General features: G+C 37.3%; 1 protein-coding gene across 1 annotated transcript in view; it reads right to left on the reverse strand.

Moving 5' to 3' along the window:
- Nucleotides 1–431: 431 nt before the first annotated feature.
- The window catches only part of LOC5570620 (high-affinity choline transporter 1), a 123,689-nt gene continuing 103,267 nt past the window's right edge, over nt 432–20,853 (reverse strand). The window contains exons 8-10 of the mRNA XM_021857315.1: nt 8,611–8,840; nt 8,403–8,514; nt 432–2,038 (exon numbers count right to left, since the gene is read on the reverse strand). Coding sequence (XP_021713007.1) covers nt 1,802–2,038; nt 8,403–8,514; nt 8,611–8,840 — 579 coding nt within the window. The 3' untranslated portion in view covers nt 432–1,801. The remainder of the gene's footprint in view (nt 2,039–8,402; nt 8,515–8,610; nt 8,841–20,853) is intronic.

The following is a 20,853-nucleotide window of genomic DNA, read 5'->3' on the forward strand; positions in this document are numbered from 1 at the left end:
GTTGACAAACACAGAACACCTACATACCAGGAATGAATGTAATATTTTGAACGATACTATAATACAAATTAAATTCAAAAGTCAATGTTGAGTATGGAAATATTTGAGAACGTTGATAGTCAACCAAAATGATTGTCTTTCAAGTAAAAAAAAAAACGTTGTGGTGTAGATTCATTGTAAAAAGCCTGGCGATGAAGGTTTCTATGACTCGCAAAAAAGATACATTTGTATGAACAAAAAAAGTATTCCAACGACTTTCCCCAGTAAGTACGAAGCAGTAATCGAAGGCATTTCAAACTGAGACGCATTGTCGTATCTTACATGAAATCACATTAAATTTCAAAACTCTGGATAAGATAAACTGGTTTCACACTCATCGTTTTTTGTTCACATGTTTTCGATTTGGAAGGACACCTTTTGATATGTATTAGCTTTCACTTTTTCTTTGGATTACTTTGAATGATATGTACGAATTTGAATTGCCTGTTTCGTTAGTTTAACTTATGTTCAATATTGGTTGGTTTGGTTTTTGTTTAAATTTAACACCTACGATCAAGTACAGTTTGATTACCCTACAGTAAACTGATTTCTACAGTTTTGTTTCATAACTTTCTTTTTATTTTATAATCAGTTCTATTTATTTAGTTTTTATTTCTTCTTTTAAAATAAAATTTGTCAATGTTTAATAACTGCGTTAAAAGAAACAAGCGTAATGGAGAAAAATAATATAGTAAAATCTAGTCGAAATTTTCACCACTGAATTCAGATCCTCACATATTCACTCGACTATCTTTTCAGACATAACAAACGGCCTATGACAGCTTTACCTCAAGTATTTTTCTAGCACCATTGTCTGATATTTTTTGAGTTATTTTCATAGTTGTTGTCAGTTCCTTATCTCAATAAACCGTTTCCGTCTTCACGTAGTTGGTTTCATAAAAGCTATTAGGGAGAAATCCGTGCAAATAAACTCTTACAGAAAAATAACATCATTAAAGAATCCTTTCCTATCTTTATTCAACATTCAAGGGAAACTTTCACGCTTTTGGACAGTTTGTAGCGGAAAACGATAATACATTGGATCCTTTCAATAAACATTATAGATTTGTACAATTGGTTGCATTATTCCTGCTGGTTGAGTAAAAAATGAATACATTTTGTGACAACATAAACTATTTTAATAGTTTCCCTGACCTCACTTTATCTCATCATCTCACACTTTAAAAATAAAATTAACAAACAAATACAATTATGCTTCCTATTTGCTACTACTGAAATTGCTGCGTTTATCTCTGATTTAATCCTCCTCGCAGAATTTAATATATTTCAAACATAAACTTGATTAAGATTTCCACCTAGTATCCACATCTGCTGTTTTCTTGTGTGATGATAATACACTCCAAGAATATGCCACTTGGTACGTTTTATAAGCCCTAGTTTGATATGTATCGATTGCGTTAGTCCAAAGAAACTAAACACTAAAAACACTAATCTCTGTTTGATATGTATTTGTTGCTGTAATTTCATTGGGTTCAACCCCGAATGGTGTTATGCACCCATAACCCAATCGTCGTAAAATATAATTTTAGCACAACCCATAACCCCGGGTTGATAAAGGCGGAAACCAGTTCCACAGCTATTTCACTCAATGCATGCTGTCAAGCCCGGCAACAAAACTGAACTTTCCGAAAAGCATCTGTTTTCCTTCCAATTAATAATTGATGTATGTGCTCTACCGTTTCCAATTTCTTCATCCACCTCTCTATGTAAAGCGCGCAGTTCCTTACTGCTGCATCCGATTTCAAAATGCCGTATGTGCATGAGCTCCGGGAACTACACTGCCATCGCTCAAAAATACTCCACCGCCTCCACCGGCAGCGTATTGTTGCTGTTGCTGCTCTATTTGGCGTTTGGCTTCCACCACTGGTAGATCGTCGTCCGCCTCCAGGGCCGGATTCACCCGACCGTTTCGTTCGTCCTTACCGACCATGGTAGCCGCACCGTACATTCGGGTCATTCCACCGGCCATAACGGAGAGCTGGAAATAAAGAACAAAGATGGAACAACATAGTGTAAGATTTCGAGTAGTGACAAAACTGTTGGTCTGGAAAAGATTGAAAGATATGAACACTGACAATATCGCTTCGTATTTTGTCCAAAATCGATACAATATTTCGGATTAGGGGCATAATGGACACGTTAAGCAAATGTTCTTTTTAAGATTATAAAATGGCAATGTTTTTAGTTTCCCCCGTTAGTTTTCAAGTTTGATGTTAGAACGACGTGCTACATTCATTCATGGTAATAAAAATTATATAAAATGTCAGAAAAACGAGATGGAAAATTGGGTCGAAAACAAGGCTGGTAAAAAGGTATCGGAGCAAAATGAACACTTGCGAGAAAATTAGTGATTCCTTTATATTTAATGACTGTCAATCTTTCCTACATATTGGAAAGATTGACAGTCATTAAATTTAAAGGACTCACTAAAGGGCTCTCCCTCAATCATATTAGCTAAAGAGATCTTCTCTAGGTTCGTTATTTTGCTCAAAAATTAGATTCTTCAACCGCCTTGCTTATATGACAATTTGAAACTGAGAAAAACTTAAAGTCAAATTTCAAATGACAATTGAAGCAAAGCATAAATTTTTATACCGTCAAACATTCCAAATGCAATACAAATTACATGCAGTGTATGAAGTTTTGATGAAGTATGAATATTCTCAGAGATATAAGGGGTGTCCATTTCGCCCCGTATGTTCATTATGCCCCTAATCCCCCTACTACGCTATTTACATTCACCGAACGAATTATATGTACTTGACAGAATTTCGCGATTCAGTTACTTTATAAAATTTTCGTAAGATACACGATTCACGATTCGTATATATACGTTTTCGTTATTTTTGCTTTTGTCTTTCATTTACGCTACTCGCACTGGATGGGAAATCTCGAATACCTATTCAAACAGTTGTAAGTCAGAAGAGTAAACAAACTTAGATTTCAATATGAACCAACTTTACGCGGTAAGATGCATTTAAAGCTTTGAAATGCAAACAGTCTTCTACAAAGTTGTTTGTATTAGTTAGGCCCTTCGTTCAATGTTATTCAAAATAAGGGTGGTCCAAATTAAAATAAAATTGTAATAGCAAACTTTCTTATTTGTAGAAATTGTGGTATACATGCTTCAGTAAAGTAATCAACCATTCAATTTCAAGAAAATTTACAAAAAAAGTTATTTTGCGGCACTTAAATTATAGTATCTCAACAAAGTAGTCTATGAACTACTTTTAGAAATTTCAAAAATACGGAAATTTGGTAAGTGAAGGTATCTTTTTTCATTTAAGTGTTGTAGTTTTCCTCGCAAAACACGTTTTCTCTGATTGGGGCAAACACACAAAAATAATTAATATATGACGGCATTCTAAAAACAAAATTATTTTCTTTATTACATCAAAAAATAAGATGTATTATTTCTCTATCTTCAATAAAATGTGTTCGAACCGAATTTCTTAGAAGCAAGACCACAAACACTGTAGTTTCAGGGCAACTATAACTGAAATGTATTTCTTAATTAGCTTAATACTTTAATGCATGAATAGCCTCAATTACTTACAAATCTTCAGTAACTCACTTCACCTGTATTTCTCTTTTAGCTAACAGCTTCTAGGTTATGTTTTACCTGATATTCAGAATGTTTACAAGGCACAATGGTCAGAAAAAATACACTTTGTTCGGGCTGTATTTTCTTTATTGATAATCGAATTCAAAAACGGTTTTCCGTGTTATAATCTCCAACTTATCTAGATATATGGAAAAATGCACTTTTTATTAATGTGAGCTTAGTTACGGAACAAATGCACTTTTTGACGAACACCTGCCATAAGCTGCTTCACAGTTTTCGGCGAGACTTTTCGGCTAGCAGATGACCACATTTTTTTGAACTCGTTGGTGGATTGTGCTTTTCTACCATCCTCTCTGAGATGTCGCTTAATAATTGCCCAGTAGCGCTCAATGGGACGCAATTCTGAACAATTTGGTGGATTATCCCGTTTCGCAACAAATTGGATCCCCTTCGATTTCATCAGATTCAGCGTTGCTGAGGCGTAGTGAGCCGACGCAAGATCAGGCCAGAAGAGTGGAAGAACATTATGCTCACTATACAGAGGAAAAAGTCGCTTTTTGATACATTCTCTGCGATAAACTTCTCCGTTTATGGTCCCTGTTGTGAAAAATGGCAAACTTTTTTTTCCGCACTAGCATATAGCTTGCCACACAAGGAGTTTTTTCCCGAATTTTTCCATTCCGATCACTTTTCGGTCATCTGGTACCCTTACTCCAACTACTGCATTATAAAACTGTGGTCCTGGTAGCGTAGATGTGTCCAGTTTCGAATATGTTTCGTCATCCATTAAGATGCAACTGTTTGGATGCTTCTTCAAAAATTTGTCAAGATTCTGACACCGCTGTTTGGCTCGTTGCAGCTGTTTCGCGCTCCGTTTCGGACTTTTTTGCTTTTTATAAGTTCTGATGTTGTTCCTCTTTTTGACGATCTGAACAAATCCGACGGATACATTAAGTTTCTTGGCAATTTGTCGGACTGATAGGCATTTTCCAGATAAAAGTAGGTTTACACATGTTCTCTGCTTTTGCAGGTTGATTGGGCCACTTCTTGTTCCGGATCTCGGCAAATCGTCAACAGTATGCTCCTCTCCAAACTTCCTGATGATTTTGTAAACACCACTCTTCGATCTTGCCACAAGTTTGGCAATCCTTCGACAAGATATTCCAGCACAGTACTTTTGAATAATAATCCATTTTTGTTTAACTCAAAGCGTTCCGAGCCGAAAGAAAAATAACCCAAGTAACCACAAGCATTATAACATTGCACGTATTCTACTGCATATCAACAACATTGATGTAACATTGCCTTTATTCGACATATTTCAAGAGCTGTCAAGCAATATACCATTAACTCTACATTAGAAATGTATCAATGCACTAATATCACTTTATAAATTGCACTGCTGCACTAATGTTACTTTATAAATTGTTTCTTTGCTTTATCGTCGTTTTTGCATTAGTGCAACTGTAAAAGGGCCCTTTTCCACTTTTAAACTACTTTAATGGTAGGCTTACGGCAATGCAGCTACATTATATATGCAATGATATAATGCTCCATGGTTACTTGGGAACTGTCAACTGTCAATGGAATGTGTTACACGATAAAAAAATTGCATCAAATTTGAGTAATGCGTTTGCGTTTTACAGCCTTTCAAAAGTGTCCACTTTATAAAATGAACAGTCCTTATTTGGCGTTTTTTTTTTTTGTTTCAGAAGGGGTTATTCACATATTACGTAACTTTTAAACATAGGAGAAGGTATCGACCGTGATTGTTTTTATTTTAATTGTTTTATGGCTTTAGCGGTCATGCGACTCAAAGCTAAAGGGAGTCAATAGAAGTAAATGATGGAAATGAATAGGTGGATAAGCGTCGCAAGGGAGCGACAAGATTGAAATTTAATTAGGTGGTGAAAGTTGAGCAAGCCATTTTAAAGTCAGTAAGCATCGCAGCGTCCTGTATTTTGCCTAGCTTCTCTACTGGAAAAGGGTTGGCTCAAAGCTTTGAGCTTTGCTACCAACACAGGCAAAATTCAATGTGCTCTTTTACTGACGGCAATCAACCGAACGGTTCTATCAATCGATGACTGATATTGGGAATTAACACGCAGTCAAAGATGGTTTGTCTTTATCATGTACAGTATTGGACAAAACATTTGCAACTTTTTCGATTTTCCATACAAAATGGTCAACTTTGGTAAGCTAGATCTCAGTTATTTATGGACCGATTCGAATGAAACTTTCACAGAACATTAGATATAACTTGAATTTTAACATATATTTTTGAATAATTTTTCCAATCACAAGTTTATAAGTAATAATGGTTTGACTAAAGTGTAATTTTCGACGAAAAATTCAAAACTTTTTATCTTAAAATCTGATAGCCCTACACAAAAACTGTCTTCAGCAAACTTATTCATCTCGTCAAAATCTACAACTTTGCTGAAGATACCATGAAGCTATTCCTTCAATATGTTTAGTTATGTCAATTATAAAAAATCGTCAAAAAATTCACTTCAGTCAAACCGTTACTGCTTTCCAACTTGTGATCGGAAAAATCACTCAAAAATATATGTTAAAATTCAAGTTATGTCTGATATTCTGTGAAAATTTCATTCAAATCGGTCCATAAATAACTGAAATATAGTTTATCAAAATTGGTCATTTTGTATGGAAAATCGAAAAAGTTGCAAATGTTTTGTCCAATACTGTATGCTCTTCCTGCCATTGCTTGCGTCTAGCAGTAATCTGAACGCCACGGTGAATACTTACGACAAAAAAGGTCACTTTTTCTCCGTTGTGAAAAGGAGAAGCCAAAACTTGTAGTTGCTAGAAATTTGAAATAATTTACTTAGTACAATTTGAGGGATCTAAGCAAACCGAGCAATGCTGGCAGCGCTAGAAGAGCAGTGCAAAATTGCTTACATTTAGGATGTTCTTCTTTCAGCTATGACTGTTTATTTTCATCAACCCATGAAAATCGTATAGAATCAGTTCAAAACAATTTCTGTTGTTCGCACTTCGAAAATTAGGTTGGACAAGGTTACCTCTACCATCTTATGAAGCACGATGCATGCTCATTAATATTCAAACATTGAAGAAACGCCGCGAATTTGCAATGGTCTCGTTCGTAAACGATATAGTTTCGCATCGTATTGACTCGATGACACTTTTATCAAAATTAAATGTTTATGCTCCTTCAAGACAACTGCGAAGTCGCAGTATTTTTTATACAAACCATCACCGCACAAATTATGCCAAATTTGAGCCTTTAAATCAAATAATGTCTGTTTACAATAAACATTGAGAAACCATTGACTTTACTATGACGAAATCGGAACTAAAACAAAAAATTATGTCATATCAAAATTCGAACTAGATTAAGAAAATAACGTTTTTAAACTATATAATACTAAGTTTAAAATTGTAACAAAATGGTCTACTTCTGATTGACGACATGAAATAAATAAATAAATAAATAAATAAATAAATTGAACTAACATAAAAGAGCTAATTATTAGTATATCAATGAAGACTTATCCTTCTTTAAGAATAAGCTGAATAATTTCTTTGAAATTCAGCTTTAAATTTCATTAAAAATGTATGCTAACTATACTTCCCATAAATGCATGTCAGTCCCATGTTTGCTGGATTTCCTATTCACATGGGACAGTTATACGTTTATGGGCAGTATAGTTCACTATTGTTTTCAATTTGGGCCAAACGGCATTCGGCCAAATGGCATTCGTCCAAAGGACCCGGAACTCCTCATTTATGGATACTAATATATTTTGGCCTTTTGGCCCTTCATACAACGCAACGGTATTATGAATTCGAATTAATAATGAAAATTGACTCCTCTATCCAGAGGAACCGCATGCAGAACAAGACTCAAGCTAGGATGTTGGCTATCTACATACATACATACATTGTCATTGTATTTTTTCAGGCTTGTTGGAACAATCTGTTATTATGTATTTAATATTAATCATCTTTAATTCATCGATTCATTCATTTTTTATATTTTAAATTATTGTATTTAATTTTATTACATTACAATCATTTAATTGAATCATATAATATGGGTGGTATTGGGAGGGTGCATCAGGGCATCATTGAAGTTACAGCTGGGCATTGGAGTGGAGTGCCAGCTGGAGTCAATGGTTGAAGTAACTGTAGCATCCTTGTAGATGAGTTCTTCCATCCCAACAGTTGTAATGGATTTGATGCGCCCTTCTTATGATAAACCATCCCGTGGACAACTTGACAGGTATTTCAAATTTCATTATGCTTTCGATTGGATCATATTATTGGAAGGAGATTCTCTAATTCCCGCGGGTTTCGCGTAAGTGTCTCTGCTTACGGGTCCGCCACACCCCATTTTGGCCCTTCATACAATGGAATGTTGAATTCAGAATAATAATGAAAATTGACTGTACTGTTTAGTCGAATCGCATGCAAATCAAGACTCAAGCTAGGATGGTGGCTACGTACGTGGGTACAATACATATGTACATTAGTAGTATCAACATTAAGATATTGACGCAATAAAATCGTGTTATACTTAGAAAAATGTGCTCTTTCGATACAGCTACAAAAAACTAGGAATGTTTCTTAACTAAACAACCCAATTCTCAGAGCGAGTGAATTTAGTACATCGGAGGATTAGACCATTGCAATGCATTGGTACTATAGACATAAGTAATACAATAGCCATACCCTAGTTGCTTATGCTCGAACTTGCAAGGGTATCGATTTACATCATTTGTTTTCGACATACCTGTTCGCCGGAATCAGAAGGTTCGCCGACTCGATGCAGCTCCTCCGGAATATTAACCACGCAGCGGAAATAATCGTAGTTCGGTGCCAGGCGGCCAGTTTCAAAGATCCATCTGGGGAGAAGAGATTAAATTTGCGTTATAAATGTATTAATTTCATGTCAAGCACTTTTTTTCCCGAGACTGTTTCGCCACACCACCCATACTCACTTTGTCCACCAGGAGACGCCTATCAGCGTGACCAAACTCATGATCATCGCCATCGTCCGGAAGGGGAACATCTGTGTGGCGGTTTCTTCGTTGTAGCCCGGATAGTGAATCAGTGCCGGCAGACCGAGCATTGATTCACCGCCAGATAGCCGCACCAGGAATGCGATTATGTACGCAGCCAGACTACCGTAAGTATTACAGTGCTTTTTGAAGTGAACCACCATGAGCAACTGTGAAGGACACATGCAAAAAGGAAAACAAGAAACGGAATTAGGAAAAAATAGCAATCAAATTGTGCAGGCCATTTCAATATTCCTGTCGATTATTCAAATGCTGGGCGCCCCATCGGGCAGGTATAGATAGAGCAGTATGATAAAAATCACTCCACAGTTCGCAATAAGGACATGCATGTGAACTCGATGAATTGAAAATAGAACTGAAGAAGAATCTTCTTCCAATCTCAGCAGTTTGAGAATAAAACAGTTATCACCCGCAGCATGACATTGACAATGAAGAATGATGGTAGCACAATATCGCTAACGGGTATTGGAGGGTTTCCCAATGACGTCAGAGCTGTTCGTCGCTCACGTGGGATTACTACACAAAAGGGAGAAAATCAGCCAAGGTCGGTAATGGAAACATAATCAATTAATCATGGACAATTTGGTATGTGTCAATCATGGCGAATTGTAGCAGTAATTTGTTCTGTAATGAAGGGACAACGAAAAAACGGAACTGTATAATAATCAGAGATACATAGTTTAGTAAGCTGTACCTTGGCCAAATTGGCTCGACAGAATATCGATAAATAAGCTACTATATTTAAATTTTGTTTGTTTCATATTTATTCTTATTATTCTCATACGCTAGTGAGTCTCAGTTTTCATGCAAATTTGAGGCTTTGTAAGGATAGTTACTCATAATTTGAAGCGAATGATCGGTGTAGAGCAAAAACAGTATTTTGAATCACTCTAACGAATGTACAATTCTGGAGAGAACGCATAGCCTGTTTTTAATATTGGCAAAAATTATTAAAAAAAATAAATTTGCAATAATTTTTTAATGCAAATAGTCAGAGTAGGTAATTAGTTGTCGCGGGAAACGTTGTATTGCCACATATGTAGTAGGCTGTTTGACAATTCTATGCCAAACTCCCATTGACCGTTTCGGATTGTCTTGCATGGTCAAATTTTCCAGGTATTCCACCTACTACTTTTTTACTCACGAATACGTCGGAATAGTTTACGATTATAATAGTGGAAGAATTTTTCAAATCAGTCCTCCAGATCTCCAGAAGCCATTTCCTTACAACAAACTTACAATCATTTCCTTACATCATACAATTGGATGAGACAAACAAGTTTGTAGAATAAAATGTTTCTGTAAAGTTGATTGTATTCAAATCATTCTCAAATTAAGATTAAGCCAATTTTCGCAAAATTGGAATTTTTCAACAATTCAACATTTTGTGTTTGAAATATTTTTATTTTTCTACTGACTGAAATTCATATTATTTGTGAGCTGTGCTGAAAATTTCAGGTCGATCGGAGCACTAGAAGCTCAAGGCTTCCAAATTTGACCATTTTGTATGAAAACACCTAATTCGTACTTCAGTCTGTTCAGTACTGCATGTAACTAACTTCGTAATAAAAATTAATGGAAATCCTTCTTCTTGGATTTCAAAAAGACGAAAAAATTAACTCCTAAGAGATTAATTCCGGTGATACACATCTCTTGGATAATTCCAACATATAGAATTTGATTAGGCCATCTTCGATTTCGAAATTGCGTCGGGTATCCTTTTCCGAGCTATTTTATCATGTCTGAACAAAATATACGGTCTACTTTTCAGTTTTCCACTGATTACCTGAGTTATACAGAATTTACAGTACACATATAATGGATTAAGGATAATGGTTTTCGTGGTCGGCCTTCACATCAGTGAAGATAAAAAATATCCATTTTAAATCTTTCTACAGGTTGGACTCGATTATCCGAAGATTCGATTATCCGACGACTCGATTATCCGCGATTATTTATTAGTTAGGCATTCTGTGCACTTGGCCGCTACTATGCCGACTATCATATCGTTTCTATAGCTACACAGCTACAGAATCCATTTATATCCTAGTTCTTATTGCTATTTCTCTCATACCGAACAGATAAAGGAGGTAAAGGAGAGTGCTGCTATTCAGTGGCGTAGCTAGAGTTTTGGAGGCCCGGAGCGGAGGTGAATTTGGGGGCCCCCTGAAAACAAGGTTTCCAAAATATGTCTTTAATTACCGAACTCACACTAACCGTCACCATTTTTACGAAAACGTTTAATATTTGGATAAAAAACCGTGATTAAAAGGTAAAAAAATCAGGATTTCGGCCAGGAAACAGTTTTTGGTGCTACGTCTTGTGGAATCCAAAAAATATATATGAAGCGATTGCTTCAGAAGTTTCTATATGTTTCTGTTTAAAAGGATCCTTAATGATATTCTTGGATAAATGTCTGTGTGCTGTACAGTATTTAGTAGTATGCCTACGGTTATTCTTAGGTAAGCTCTTTGAAGACATGTTAAAACATCATGGAACTATTCATAGGGAAATCACTGGACTTATTCCAGAAATTTTAGTATTGCGCATATTACTGAAAATGTCTTTGTTGTGGGTTTTGATGCATTATTATTGATGTTATTTTATGATGGATTCCCAGCGAAATGATTTGCACAGATTATTTTCAAGCGCAATTCTAGAAATTCTGTAACTCTGTCGAAATTCCTTTAATTTTTGAATTTTGTTACAAACTCTTTGCAGCTGAAGTCTTAACATATTTTTTTTCAAGAATATTTAGAAGAATGCTGAAAAAAAGCTGATAGAATCACAAACGAGTTTCTCGAGAAATTGTTTGGAGAAATGAATTACGAATTCAAAAGAATTTCCAATCATCTGGCAAATTTTTAAGATGAATACCAGAAAAAAATCCTTAGATAAATCTCATGGAGCATATTTGAAATAAGTTTATAATAAATTCCTAGAACGATTCTTGTAGGCAACAAACCTTGAAAAATTCAGAGTAGAAGTTTTAGGAACCTCTGTGATATTTTTTAAATCCCTTAATGAATTGACGTCAATATAGAAACGCGCGTCAGATAGATTATTACTTGCAATATTATAGTGGTTTTACGTCCACAGCATTTTGTTTTCATTAATTTATAGAGAAATACCTTGTTGGCATTGCTTAAAATATTCTGAAGAGTTACTACATGAAAGCACTGGAAAAAGTTCCCTGGATTTGTTGGTAATGTTGTTTCTGAAAAAATCCAGTTAGAATTTCTGCAAAAATGACTGAAAATTAATAAGCGAATTTGAATAAAACAAATCTCGTTTTATTTTTAAAGAAACTTTGAATGAATCTTTAGATACGTTTGACAAAAAATGTTTTTAAAATCGGTGGCTTAATTTCATATAAATTACCAGTAGAATTTTTTGAAGAATCCTGATGAATTATTTAAGGTCACGCGAAAAAAAATTGGATTATTTTTGGTAGGTATTGCTGGATGATTTAAAAATAAAACCTGAAGGAAATTCGATAAACAATAAATTTCATAGAACTGTCTTTGAGGATTGTTCAGTACAACAGGTCGAGGAATCATCAAAATAGTTCCTAAAACAAGTCATAGGTATACTTTACAGCAAAAACACTGAAGAAAAACCTGTAGTTATCTTTAACAGATTGATTGGAAGATAAGGATAAGACTGATACACATAAATATTTTTTTCTTCTTCCATATCACCACGCGTGGCCACGTCCCTTAAACATACGAAGATTTTGAAGGGGAGAAAAATAGTTATTTATGCAACAAGCTACAAAATGATGATATTTCCAGCACGCGTGGGTTGCGACACAGTAGTATCTACGAATGTCACAAATTTTCTCGTTCACATCATACAGACCCATATTCCCTATTGCAAGACAGAATAGGTGCGTACAGTAGCGGGTTCTGCCGCCACCTCTACAAATGCTGGACGATCCGTTACCAAACAAGTATTGTCAGATCGGTCTGGAAATGCAGTTTGCCTAAAACTGATTTTTCTGTTACCCTGTTTCGGAAGTATGGCGTATTAGAGCGCAACTGGATGCGAATCGATGCACCCCTTCCAAAGTTAGGTACCTATCTCGCATAGATACTGAGAAAAATCTAACATCGGCGAGAAACTTATTCTAACTTTTTATCGCGCCGATAATGTCATCCGTCTTGTATCTGGATCGCTAGACTGGGATATTTGGCTGACGCCTCCCAAACAGTACTGAAAAGTAGCACTTTTAAGCATTGTTTTTTTGGTAGGAAAAGCAGGCTATTATGTAGTGCATCTTATCCATGAAAAGTTGATTGGTTTGCAACGGAATCGCAAAAAATATATATTGTTCAGTTCAAGCCATATCAGGGTATTAACCCCTCTATCGGCAGCTTCAATTTCTTATCGCTAGAAGAATATTCAAATCACGATAACTTTTTTGTTTATTGATTTTTTTGCACCATTTTTTCACAAGATCTCAGAAAACTCTTCTAGTTTAAGAATCCGTGTCGATATTAATCAAGGTGATCTAGTTTTGAAGATATTTCGATGTTCCTTGGGGAACCGACATTCTCCTTATAAAATGTCTTTGGCGGCCATTTTGGTTTTGGTCAATTTATCAAAAAAATAAAATGTGTACTATACAATGCCAAGTGGTAAGAAGCCGCTCTGAAAAAGTCATACAAATCGGTTCAGTATGCTTGGAGAAATCTGAAAATTACGATCTGCGGTTTTTCAGAGTTTTCAAGATCTTTATTTGTCCAGCATGGTACCAGAAACATAAATGCTCATTACTCAAATACGGATGCACCAAATTGCTTCATTTTTTCACAACATACTCGCATTAATGTATCATTCCAAGGAATGAATATCCGAATACGATTAAAATTTTGTAGCCTGAGATATTTAAGTGGATTATGGCTACGAGTCGGTCCCCAAGGAATTTTGGAATATCTCCGGATCCAGATTACCAATTATCAATATCGACACATATTTTAAAACTAGAAGAGTTTTTTGAAAGCTTGTGATAAAAATGTGCAAAAATACCAAGAAAAAAAAAAAAGTTATCGCGATGTGAATATTTTTTAGTGGTAAAAAATTAATCTGCCGGTAGAGGGACAAACGTATGCAAAGTCAATTAACCCCATTGAACAACGGCCCCAATGATGAATTAGTATTTTATTTGTTTTTACCGTAATCCGGGGGCAAATTGATCACTATTTCACAACTTTTTGTCATGTGTTCCTTTGGAATTCAAAAATTGCCAAATTTATTTCGGTAAAATCAGTACTTTATTGAACTCTATCAGTTTATGTAATCAATTTCTTATGAAAAAAAAACATTTCATGAAATGAAATCAAAAATTAAAAATGACACATTGGGGCGAAATTGATCACTATAAAAAAAATATTTTGGAATGTAAAATTTTCCTATCAACTAAATATGGGTCTCCTGAACCTGAAAATGATGTCAAAATTCTTACAACTCGTGTACATCATCATTTTATTGCAAAATTAAAGTTTGTAAATCTGCATAAAACGCCTAAATGTATGCAATTTTCCTTGAAATAAGCACGTTAGTCAACAATAATCGGTTTTATGAGCAAAATACTATTTTTGTAATGCTGTACGATTTCAAAAATGAGTTCAGCAGTTCACACTGAACCTTACACAACATTTTTAACACTCAAAGTTTACATGCTGGCTTAGCACCAACGGATTGTTTAATACCGACATTTACAACAGTATTGCTAACACCTTCAAAAACTGTGAATATTTCTATGCAAAACTGACCTTAATATAAATGAAGTAGCGTAAAATCATCATTAGACATCTATAAACTAGAAAACATGGAATATCTGTGATAGCAACGAAGCATTAAGCATCCTTGAAAGGAAGTGCTATTCGGTACCGACCTGATCAAATTCACCTCAGTGATCAATTTGCCCCCGGATTACGGTACCTATGTTTGAAGCCTTAATATTTTTCTTTGCCTTGGGTCTCCCATGTGGTCTCGGACATAAAAGGAAATTAATATTTGCATAAGCCTTAATAGTAACATGAAAAACAAAATTGTTGACTCACTCATTTTTAATTTTTTTTTTTTCATTGCTTTCTTTAGAGCTTGGACCTAGTTGATCCATCTCGCTCATGTTTTTCAAAACTTAAGGTTTTGAAAATATCTCATATCTCTCTCTTCTTTTACTCATGTGTATACTACTGAGTATGTCTCTCTATCATATCTGAAATGAATAACAATGAGAATGGTTCAGATCGTCAGATAATGCGCACAACTTCAAACCTCACCAACGCTTCAGATTTTTGGAGGCCTTAAGCTACAAACTTAGGTAGATTTGATTGGAAATTATAATTCATGAAGTAAATATTTATAAATTTAAAGCCGTAATTTAACTCAACATTTTCAAAATAAGTATCTGAATCTACTCAAGTAGCTATATGATGTAGAACTAAACGCGGCCCTCATCGAAGGCTCAGTTCTCTCATGCGTGCTGTCGATTGAACAACAACATGGAAAAGAACTTACAAAACACACATTTGAGAGGGCCCCAAAGCCATGGTCAACCCGGGCCCCTGGGCCCACTCTAAACCTTGCCCTAAAGCATTAGAAATAAAGGCCCCTTCTTGTACATCGCTGACCCAAAAGTTAAGCTTCCCGAGGAGTAAAAAATAACTCGCAATAACATACTAATACCATATAGTCAGTTTCCACCAAGCTATGTCGAACTTTTAATGCTATGAGAAATCCGCACTTCGATTTTGGGGCCCCTAGGATTTCGGGGCCCGGTGCGGACCGCACCCACCGCACCCCCCTAGCTACGCTACTGCTGCTATTGGTTCAATCTAATCCATATAGCCGTAGTCCATTGGTGTGTGGTGGATCATTTTGCCATGTTTCCGTACCGTGTGAGGCAACAGTCTACAAAGAGGGTCAGTGTGTCTCAGACACTATCCGATATTGACGGAAGATGGATGTGTTCCCTAATATACGATCCTTCGTGCGGCATCTTCTGGTGGCTGGACAGAGTTTTTTGTGTGAGCGGTGTAACAGGACGATTTAGGAACCCCTGGCTGAATGCACCGAACGGTCATTGGATTGACGATGAGCTAGTGTACACTGAACCAAGTAATCATGTCCGATTTATCTGAAAACAGATATAGTTTTTTTCCATATAGCTTTTCACATAACGCTCATCAATTTATCACATAAACTTGTGCGATTTCTTTTTAATTAGATTCATCTGATAAAACACATACATGTCATGCATATTGAAGATAAGAACCATTGGATGTTGCCGATGAGTGTTATGTTAAATTCAGATGACAAATATTAGTAATGTCAGTGATTTCTATATGATAGTATAATAAATTTTCGATGCTTTCAGTAGATTTCAGTAGAATTTACAATATAATTATATTTGAAACATCGTTTATTTAATTAACTATTAATTAAAATGGATAGCCGATCACATTAATTGGTATAATTTTAACTTGAAACAGCACATCCCGTACGATTCTGAACACTGCTGGGTGTTCTGAGCATTTTTTTTCTTTCGTCCTTATTCCGCCATCTCCAGCATACAATCAAAGTGATGTTTCCTGTAAATTAAATTCCAAAATTCATTTACATCTAATTTGTGTTATGAATATTTTACTTACCCTTCTTTCACCTTGACGTTATGATTCAAATTCATGTTGCTTATAATTTAAAGCGACTTAAATGCACCAAACAGAAATTATGAAACTTGCCATCACGAAAATACGAATAAAATAAGGAAATAATAAGAACGAATTTTCACATCGGCAAATCACATAACATTCATCGGATTGCACACATGACTTTTGTTCATATCCAATTCACAGTATTGGTAAATGAATGATATTAAACATCATAATGAGTTTTATGTGTTCTCGAAATGAATATCATTGGATGCACATAAAATGAATCGGATTTCAATTATCGCAAGGGTATGTGAGGTTTCAAATATTTTCTATGATATTTGTTGGTTCAGTGCGTCGTTAACGGTACCGACGGCCGCCCCGGTATGACCTAGAGCGGCTCAAGCAACCGGATGTCGCAGCGGCATACGCGCAGCACCTCGAGGCTGCATTACCAGAAGAGGGTGAGCTGGACGAAGCCCCTCTTGAGGACTGCTGGAAATCAGTAAAAGCAGCCATCAACGATGCAGCTGAGAGCAACGTCGGGTACGTGGGACGGAATCGGCGGAACGATTGGTTCGACGAGGAGTGCCAGGAGGTTTTGGAGGAGAAGAATGTAGCGCAGGCGGTCATGCTGCAGCAAGGGACCCGGCAGAAAGTGGAACGCTATAAACGGAAACGACAACAGCAGACTCGCCTCTTTCGAGAGAAGAAACGCCGCCTGGAGGAGACGGTGTGCGAGGAGATGGAACAGCTGTGCCGGTCTTTAGAAACGCGTAAGTTCTATCAGAAGTTCAACGCATCCCGCAACGGCTTCGTGCCGCGAGCCGAGATGTGCAGGGATAAGGATGGGAGCATTCTGACGGACGAGCGTGAGGTGATCGAAAGTTGGAAGCAGCACTTCGACGAGCACCTGAATGGCGCTGGGAGCACAGGCAATGAAGGACGGGACAACGCAGGAAATGCCTTCATCAGTACTGCGGAAGATGGAAACCAACCAGCCCCCACTTTGGGGGAGGTTAAGGATGCCATTCACCAGCTCAAGAACAATAAAGCTGCTGGTAAGGATGGTATCGGAACTGAACTCATAAAGATGGGTCCGTAGAGGCTGACCATTTGTCTGCACCGACTGATAGGCACAAGGAAACAGAACAGCTACCGAAGGAGTGGAAGGAAGGGGTAATATGCCCCATCTACAAGAATGGCGACAAGTTAGATTGTGAGAACTTTCGAGCGATCACCATTCTAAATGCGGCCTACAAAGTATTATCCCAGATCATCTTCCGTCATCTGTCACCTGTAGTAAACGAGTTCGTGAGAAGTTATCAAGCCGGCTTCGTTGACGGCCGATCGACAACGTACCAGATCTTTACTGTACGGCAAATCCTCCAAAAATGTCGTGAATACCAGGTCCCAACGCATCACCTTTTCATCGATTTCAAGGCGGCATACGACAGTATCGACCGCGTAGAGCTATGGAAAATCATGGACGAGAAAAGCTTTCCAGGGAAGCTCACTCCAGTTCGTTTGGATCCCACCGGCAACTACGACAAGGTGATGGACTTTCGTGCCTGTTGTTCAATATTGCGCTAGCAGGTGTTATGCGGAGAGCCGGGCTTAACAGCCGGGGTACGATTTTTACGAGATCCAGTCAATTTGTTTGCTTCGCGGATGATATGGACATCGTCGGCCGAACATTTGAAAAGGTAGCAGACCTGTACACCCACCTGGACGTGAGGCAGCAAAAGTTGGACTGGTGGTGAATGCGGCCAAGATAAAGTACATGCTAGCTGGTGGGGCCGAGCGCGACAGGACTCGCCTAGGTAGCAGTGTTACGATAAACGGGGATACTTTCGAGGTGGTCGACGAGTTCGTCTACCTTGGATCCTTGCTGACGGCTGACAATAACGTTAGACGTGAAGTACGGGGGCGCATCATCGGTGGAAGTCGGGCCTACTATGGCCTCCAGAAGAAGCTGCGGTCAAAAAAGATTCACGCCCGCACCAAATGTACCATGTATAAAACGCTCATAAGGCCGGTAGTCCTCTACGGGCATGAAACGTGGACGATGCTCGAGGAGGACCTGCAAGCACTTGGAGTCTTCGAACGTCGAATGCTTAGGACGATCTTTGGCGGTGTGCAGGAGAACGGTGTATGGCGGCGAAGGATGAACCACGAGCTCGCCCAACTCTACGGTGAACCCAGTATCCAGAAGGTGGCCAAAGCTGGAAGGATACGATGGGCAGGGCATGTTGCAAGAATGCCGGACAGCAAACCTGCAAAGATGCAGTTTGCTTCATATCCGGTTGGTACAAGAAGGCGTGGAGAGCAGCGAACTAGGTGGGCGGATCAAGTGCGTATCGATTTGGCGAGCGTGGGGCAGAACCGAGGATGGAGAGATGCAGCCACGAACCGAGTATTGTGGCGTGAAATTGTTGATTCAGTGTTATCTGTGTAGATGTTAACTAAATAAATGAAATGAATCTTGGACTTCTAAACGGTGCCGGATATTTATCTTTGCAATTTCTCATCGTAGTAGGCTGTTTTTCATCACGCCAATCCGTCATGGAATGGCCTACTTTCCCGCATTGTCGTATGAGTTTATTACCTAACTGAAAAGCGTTTGGTAATGCCTCATTACGAAACGCATTTTAGTTGCGTAATGGTTCATTACGCAACGCTTTTCAGTAACGTAATGAAGTAATTTATACAACTATTATTCTTGGAAAACAACGGAGAGGTGCTCTTAAGATTTATTGAATTATCATAATTAGGACAAAATGGAGACTTCAAGAGAGTTCAATAAGTTGTTCTCTCTACTGTGGAATCTTCAGCTGGAAATTTAATGACTTCTCCTGCTGTTATTTGCACTGAACTCGGAACAGATGACGAGCGAGGTACTGAGAGCAAATTTTGGAACACCAACGCTGTAGTGTAATTTCTCATTATCTAGCCGCTCTTCGAAATGTTTAGCGTCTTCGTATCTTGCCTCAGATACGGAGGAGACCAGCCAAAGCCGTTTCCGCTGCCAACTTAATATCAATCAGAATCGGAATCGCTCATTGTTTTGAATATTGATGCTATCCGGAAGATGGTTTGAAAAATTGTGACAATCGCACAGAACAACCTACTATGATCAGAATTTTTCAAACATGGCTACGAGCGGCTATGTGCAAATTGATGAAAAATAGTTTTGAAATTATTCCTCAAGTAACCTTTCGTGAAATTGTAAAAAATGTTGTACCCAACTCGGTGCACAACTAGATTTTAATAGCTCTCTGTGATTACACATTATATAGAAATTATCTATGACTCATTTGAAAGGTAATGAGTTCATCTTACTTCGTAGATATTTGAACAAAAACATTTTATGAATTTTGTTTACTGAATTTTTACTTAGAATTTTAACATTTTCCAAAAATTACGCTGATTTGAAGCATTGGATCGACCAAAATTTCCAACTACAGTCATCTCTCCCTTACTCGATATTGAAGGGACCATCGAGTTAGGGAGGTATCGAGTTACAGAACACAAAACCAGTGCAACTGCGTTCCAAGGGACCATCGAGTTAGCCATGAAAACCAACTTTTACTATGGTTCTCTAACTCGATATCGAGATACGGAATATCGAGTAAGGGAGAGTTAACTGTAGTACGGCATTAGAACCATAAACTCCTAAAATATGGAGAACATCTCCAAAATTTTGGCGAAATAATTATAACAGTGATTCAAGCCATCGTTCAAAAGCTTGGATCCCTTAGTGTAGTGTATTATACACAAGTTTTGAATCGCTAAAACTTACTTAAATCTGTAAAATCTTATACCAATTATGTACGTCCCACAGATAACGTATATTTAAGCAACATTCACCTCACAGTTATGGATAGCACACAGATATGCATCAAAGTTGGATTAAACGGAGAATATCTCACCAAATAAAGTTGCAATTACGCAGAACTCATTTTACCTACGTGACCCATAAATCTATACAGCCTCGCAATCATTTATATTATCATTGAGCATTTTTTTTCACTGCTGAATTGCGATATAACTCGCGCATGAAAAATCTCAAGCGTAAGCTATGAGATTTTAAGTTTTTCGCAACACTGAATCGGGTTCATGTCAAGGCTATAGGGCTGCCATCCCAAGGGTTTCACTGGATCGAAAGAAACCGAGCATTTATTGACCGTGTGTTTGGGATCTTTGTCTTGCCGGGAAATACGGGAATACCGGGAAACATAAAATTATTTCCCGGGAAATTCTTACCGGGGAGGAAACTCTAGGCCAAACAGCTTGGGCGACTATGATATTGATCACGATTTGTTCTAAGTATTACGGCCGTGTACTAACTGTCGCCTACAGGTATACCATCCACCTTCAACTTGTATGCAAGTTCTGCCATCTTGCTTGTGTAATTTTATAAATTGCGTGTCTAAAAAACGTTTATTTCCGTCCATGATTGTGAAATTGTGCGATTGCACAAGTATATCTATAGCAAGAC

This window comes from Aedes aegypti, chromosome 1 (genome assembly GCF_002204515.2).
Source record: "Aedes aegypti strain LVP_AGWG chromosome 1, AaegL5.0 Primary Assembly, whole genome shotgun sequence".
NCBI classification, from domain to species: Eukaryota; Metazoa; Arthropoda; class Insecta; order Diptera; family Culicidae; genus Aedes; species Aedes aegypti.